The sequence below is a fragment of the Temnothorax curvispinosus genome, unplaced genomic scaffold (genome assembly GCF_003070985.1).
Source record: "Temnothorax curvispinosus isolate PA1 unplaced genomic scaffold, ASM307098v1 QBEX01016065.1, whole genome shotgun sequence".
Classification (NCBI taxonomy): domain Eukaryota; kingdom Metazoa; phylum Arthropoda; class Insecta; order Hymenoptera; family Formicidae; genus Temnothorax; species Temnothorax curvispinosus.
The window spans coordinates 90204-96604 of NW_020225845.1; the positions used below are offsets into that span (position 1 = coordinate 90204).

Genomic DNA, 6401 nt, shown 5'->3' on the forward strand with positions numbered 1-6401 from the left:
GTGTGTGTGTGTGTGTGTGTGTGTGTGTGTGTGTGTGTGTGTGTGTGCGTGTGGGTGTGCGTGCGTGCGTGCGTGCGTGAGTGCGCGCGCGTGCGTGTGCGTGCGTGCGCGTGTGCTTGTGAGTGCGCATGCGCGTGTGCGTGTACGTGCGCGTGCGCGTGTGCGTGTGCGTGCGCGTGTGCGTGCGCGTGCGCGTGTGCGTATGCGTGTGCGTGTGTGTGTGTGTGTGTTTGATTTAAGATATTTTTTATAATACTTTTTATATTATTATTTTAAAATTTATCCTGTAATTTGTGTACATACGTTATAAGTAATAACAATTTTATTTTAAAATATATAAACAAATTTTTACAAAGAACTTTCGAAAAAAAGAAGAAATTTGAACGTCCATTACTATGAATGACATATACACGAGTTATAGGTGAATTATAGTTCGGTGACCGGCAACGTCGATAATCTGGAGGGTGGTCTCGACGGGGTTGTGCAGGTGATCGTTTGTGATCGACAAGTTGGTTGGGCTCATCAAGCGCGGAAGCTGATGCTAGTAGCGACCGATGGACTTTTGCATTTCGCTGGCGAAGGAAAGGTAAGAAGAGAAGAGGAAAAAAGAAGAGTTTTGAAGTTGTCAAAATGATATAAAATCGAATATTTTCTATGTAATAGCTAGGAGGTGTAGTGGAACGTCAAGACTTTCAGTGTCACATCGATGAACGTGGACAGTATTTCTTGGCGAAGAAATACGATTATCCCTCTCTAGCGGAGGTGTCTCGATTGTTGCATGAGCGCAAAGTCAATCTGATCTTTGCCGTGACGGAAGATCGCCGTCACGAATATGAATTAATCGCCGACTTGCTGAAGCAGCAGGCTAGGGTCGCCACTCTCACACGTAACAGCTCCAACATCCTCGAGATCATCGAGAGTGCTTACCACGAGATAGTGAGTAAAGTGGTGTTGCGCGACAATGCGACCGGTCCGTTGCATCTTAGCTACCTCTCCGCGTGTGGAAGCGATACGAGTGTGGAATCGAATACGTCCGAGTGCGACGGTATACAGGAGGGTCAGGTGTACGAGTTCAAAGTCGTCATATCGACTGACGAGTGTCCGAGAAATGAAAGTCTCTGGGTGAGCTGTGTTTGTATAATGCGAATTACTTTTCTAGATCTGATTCTGTTTAATTTCATTAAATAAGAAAATTCAAAAAACACCATTATCTTATGAAAATTATACATTTCTATATAAAAAAAGGACCTCTTGATGACAAAGAATTTTTAATTTATGTTTTAAAAAAATAAATGTATAACATTTTAAAAACATATAGATATTATTCGCGAGGCAAAACTTGGCGTTTTTTTTAAATATGAAGTTTATACAACTTTTCTGTTACAAAATTAAAAAAAAGGAGAAATGCAAAGAAAAAGATAATAGTTATCCCTTGTAGCCTTTCAAAGATGAATACGATTTTGGCCTTAGACTTTCTATTGCGTCATAATTTTGGAAAATTTGAAGTAAAATTTGCAGAAAAAGACTATTTTATGAAGGAAAAATTTTATTTAATTGAAAATTGAATTTATTGTCAAAATTTTTAACTCATAAAAAATCTCGTGAACTTTCTCGCGACGTAGTAGGCGCAATATTTGATCACGGAAATCTTATCAAGCTCAACTTTCATTTAGATTTCTCCTGAGAATTAAAAGCTTAGTGTATTACTTTATTTTGAGCAGAATAAAACGTTTCTCTGGCACGTGCATACCGAATTATGTTGAAATATCTCGTTTTTTTTACAAATCTATTTTCAAAATTTTAAAAATAAATATAGCAAGTAATTTTTGAGACTAAAATTATATTAAACGTAAGAAATTATTCTTCTCTTTGAGTTTCTTTTATTAAATTGTTTTATATTAATCGTTTGTCCGAAGGACGAGGAGATCGATAGTGTCAATACGAGATATTTCACATAAATGTCTTATACGCGGCTTATCACGTTTCAGAGACAAACGGTGGTAATTGAGGACGCGTTAGCGTCTGAGGCGTCCGAAGTGCAAATTGAGGTAGAACTTTTGTGCGGTTGTCATTGCAAGAACGTAGAAAGTTCGTACTGCGAGCACGGGGTCAACGAGTGCGGTATATGCAAATGCGACTTTGGCTGGTCTGGTAGGAGCACGTAACATTGTCTTTCTTTTTGCGCATTTTTATCCGGAAGTATATCTTTGTCACGTCTCGGATATACTTGCACATATGTTAATCGCGTGAAACTCTCTTTTACAGGAGATACCTGCGACTGCGATGAGAGTTTCTCGATAGAGAATAGGCTGCAATGCACCAACGGCGAGGAGATTTGCTCAAACAGAGGTGAATGCATTTGCGGTGTTTGCAGCTGCGACAAGGGATACAATGGGCGCTTTTGCGAATGTTCCCCTTGCGACAAAGTATGAAAAGTATTATTAAATGACAAAAAATTAATAAAATTACAAAGAGTTATTATAGCATAAATCGATTACAAAATTAGTCGATTACAAAAATCGAATTTGATAGACCGACGGGATCGAATGTGGCGGTCGTGGTATATGCAATTGTGGTGTTTGCAACTGCTTGGATGGATGGAAGGGCAGCGGTTGTCAATGTCTGTCTGGTAACGAACTTTGCATTGCTCCTGGCAGCAAAGAAGTATGCGCCGGTCACGGATACTGTGATTGCGGACAATGCCGGTTCGTATAATAGATAAACATCTCTCTTACGCGTAAAGTGATTTATATAATATTTCAATAGATGTATGTTGAATAACTCGAAAACAAAGTACTCTTGAGAAAAATGTTTTAAACAAAAGTTGATTTTGAGGGTTACGTAAAATCATGACTTTAGTTTAATCTTGACTGACATTTTCAAAGTCATAACATTATCAAAATTATCTACATTTTTAAAATAAAACTATGAAAATTTTGTGACGTAAATCGATTTCCCTAGATATTTTGAATGTAAGTATTAATTAAGGCGACGTTAATCTAGAAATTATAATAGTTTATGAGATATTATGTTTTATTATTTCATTATACTTATTTATTTCATACTTTGATATACATATAACATGTGTGTGTGAAATGTCTCGCAAAATATTAATTTGCGATGACTATAATATTTTATACATAAAATAATGACATGACTCGGTTAATGTAAAGAAAGCATATAATTGTAATAAAAGAATAATTTATAATTTGCAACATATAATTGCAAATTGTATTTTTTTAAAGCATAAACATTGTAGTTCTATTATTCACTGTTGCGTGTAGAACAGAGCGTTTTAATATACTACTTTAAAACTTTTAGTTGCAAATTATATATATTTTCTCTTAAATGCAATTTTGTATTTTTTGTGCCAATCGATTTATTTTCTTATTCGGTGCATAAAATTATTAAAATACCGTTGAAAAAGAAATATTTCAAAAATATTCCATATTTTATGTTCAAATATGTCAGAACAAAATACGAAATGTCTCCGTAAACTCTATCGATGACTTTACTTTTATGTACTTTATATACAAAATACTTTTATATACAAAATGACTAAATGGGAGAGAGAACTTAATATAAAAAGACCGATTAGCTTTATTTAACAAAATATCATCGATGTTACTTGAAAAAGATGTCATACACTGTTGGAAAATTTTTGTAGTTTTGTTAAAAAAGGTCCTTGTTAAAATTTTCGTGTAAAATAATCAATACATACATGTAACATGTGCCTGCTATGTTAATTAAACTTAACAAATTTAAAATTTAAAATTATTAAAATAATTTAAAAAATATGTTAAATAAAATAGTATGAGGACCTTCGAAATTAAAATAAGAGAAGTGGAGGCTATAAGGGTCAGACGCAGATCTCAGTGCGTAATGTCAGAAATAACTGATTTATTGGTCGTTGTGATTTATATCGATCCATCGATACATCGATGTAAATCACAACGACCAATAAATCAGTTATTTCTGACATTTCGCACGGAGATCTGCGTCCGACCCTTATAGCCTTCTCTTAAATATGTTAAAGTAACACAATTTGAACGTATTTATTAAATATGCTAAAATTTACAGAAAAAGAATGTTGATTTTACTCTATAACAGAAGTAGGAATAAAAATTTCAAAAAAAGAGTATTGATTTTATCTTACAATCTTAACTTCAACATAAAAGTTATGTTAATTGTACACATAATTAACCTTAAATTACGATCAGAATTACATTTCCTTTCTGTTGAAATATTTTAACATAATATCGGTGTTACCATTTAACACATCCATATTATATTAAATTAACACAAAAATTTGAGTGGACCGTTTGGGACATGTAATTTATGTTATATTTAACACAAATTTTCCAACAGTGTAATTTCTTTTACATCCATTATATTTTTCTAGAGTCAGACTGAAATAAAAAACCGAAACTTTCACGGAAATCTTACAATTAGAAAGGCCATATGTATACGCGTGCGCATATACACTATATACCTTTTCTTTATAAATATCATAATTTAATTACTAAAATAATAATTGCACATATTATCATAATTAATCCTACTATTATACAATCCTATTATCACAACCTGTGCTATAGTATAAGTAAGTATAGCATAAAGTAAATTTCGGTTTTCGGTTTCGGTCGGACTCTATATTTTTCCTCTGAAATTGTAACCCACAAATACAATTTTTATAAATATATATATATATACAGGGTGTCCGAAAAATCGCCTACTCCACTTCGGGAGGTGATTCGGGACCCAAAAACAAGCAAAAAAGTTATACAAACATAGGTCCGGAAATGAGCCGTTTCCGAGTTATAGCCACTTTTATGTTCAAAAATCGTAATTTAGAATCCGCTTGGCATCTCTCATTCTTAATTATTTCTTAAATTAAAAATTTTTATTTTTAAATATTTTTAATTTTTAATTTTTTTATTTTTTTTCAATTTTTCAATATTTGTAAATACGATTACATTATTTTTAAAAGAAATCAGTTGTTTTCACGGCTCTTCAAAATCAGTTGTTTTCACGGCTATTCAAAATCAGTTGTTTTCACGGCTACTTGAAATCAATTGTTTTCACGCCTATTCAAAATCAGTAAGTAAATCACGGCTTTTCAATAAGTTTCAAATTATTATTTAACAACACCTTACTTTTAGGTTGTATCTAATTTTTCCGTATTCATCAATGGATCGTTTAAGTTTTAATGAATTAGCTGATATGCATCTTATGTATGGTCTTGCTCAAAGTAATGCTGCCGAGGCAAGAAGATTATACATCCAGTTTTTTCCAAATCGAGATGTACCGGGAATAGGGTCTTTTCGAAATGTAGACAGAAACTTGAGAGAATTTGGTAATTGTAATTAAAAAAAATTGAAAATAAAAATTTACGATTTTTGAACATAAAAGTGGCTATAACTTGGAAACGGCTCATTTCCGGACCTATGTTTGTATGAACTTTTTTGCTTGTTTTTGGGTCCCGAATCACCTCCCGAAGTGGAGTAGGCGATTTTTCGGACACCCTGTATATATATATATATATATGTATATAAAAGAAAAAAGTATATTTGATATAATGATATAAAACGGTTTAATTTTAGATAGTATGGTTTTATTAAAAAGCGCGTATTTATAGATGCAACGAGACAGCTGCTGATGGTTTATACTATCGAGGTACATATTGCGAATCGTCTGTGAGCGCAGGTGGCAGTGGACTTTGCATCCTCTACAACTCTTGCGTGAACGTCACGGTCGAATATCCGGAGAAAGCGGAAGAACTATGTCAGACCAATACGACTCTTTACAAAACCGAGCGAGTGGACACGGTGGATATAGGTATACGCGCGATTTACGCTTGACGCAACCTACTTGTTCTCTTTTCATATCGACGTCAAATATTTAAGCAGACATTTTACGAGTGTTTTCGAGAAACATTTAAAAGTATCTTTAAGCAGATGACGAGCACTACTGTTTCGTGAGGACGGTACAAGATAGAACTGTCTGCAACATACCTTACATATACGAATTTCAACCGGATAAAACGGTTATTTTGAGAATCGCCGACAAGGTACAGCGCAAATATAATAGACCTATAAATCTAATTATTATTAACTTATAAACTATATATAGTATTTAATCGTAAAATATAATAAAATTTCCCTTATGAATCTCTAATTTTCCTGAATCTTATAGACTTGCCGCACGCTGATGCACGCCGCGTTTATTCCGGGAATCGTCTTCGGCGCCGTATTACTACTCGGGATTACAGGCTTATTAATATGGAAGTAAGTAACCGCTTTCTCACAAAAAACCGTTTAAAATAGTCATTGTTTAAAATAGAGCTATAAAAAGTTGTGTCGGATATTAATTATACGTATAATATATGCTATAAGCGTAAA

General features: G+C 33.6%; 1 protein-coding gene across 2 annotated transcripts; it reads left to right on the plus strand.

Moving 5' to 3' along the window:
• Nucleotides 1–270: 270 nt before the first annotated feature.
• On the plus strand, nt 271–6390 carry LOC112466351 (integrin beta-PS-like). 2 transcript variants are annotated; one of them, XM_025034415.1, is made up of 8 exons: nt 271–586; nt 664–1122; nt 1989–2151; nt 2266–2426; nt 2533–2705; nt 5639–5838; nt 5955–6070; nt 6196–6390. In XM_025034415.1, exons 1-8 carry the CDS (start codon nt 539–541, stop codon nt 6289–6291), a joined length of 1416 nt encoding a protein of 471 aa, XP_024890183.1. In that variant the 5' UTR covers nt 271–538; the 3' UTR covers nt 6292–6390. The 2 variants fall into 2 exon arrangements, with proteins under 2 accessions (XP_024890183.1, XP_024890184.1); XM_025034416.1 differs by having other exon boundaries at nt 276–586; nt 5958–6070.
• Nucleotides 6391–6401: the final 11 nt, after the last annotated feature.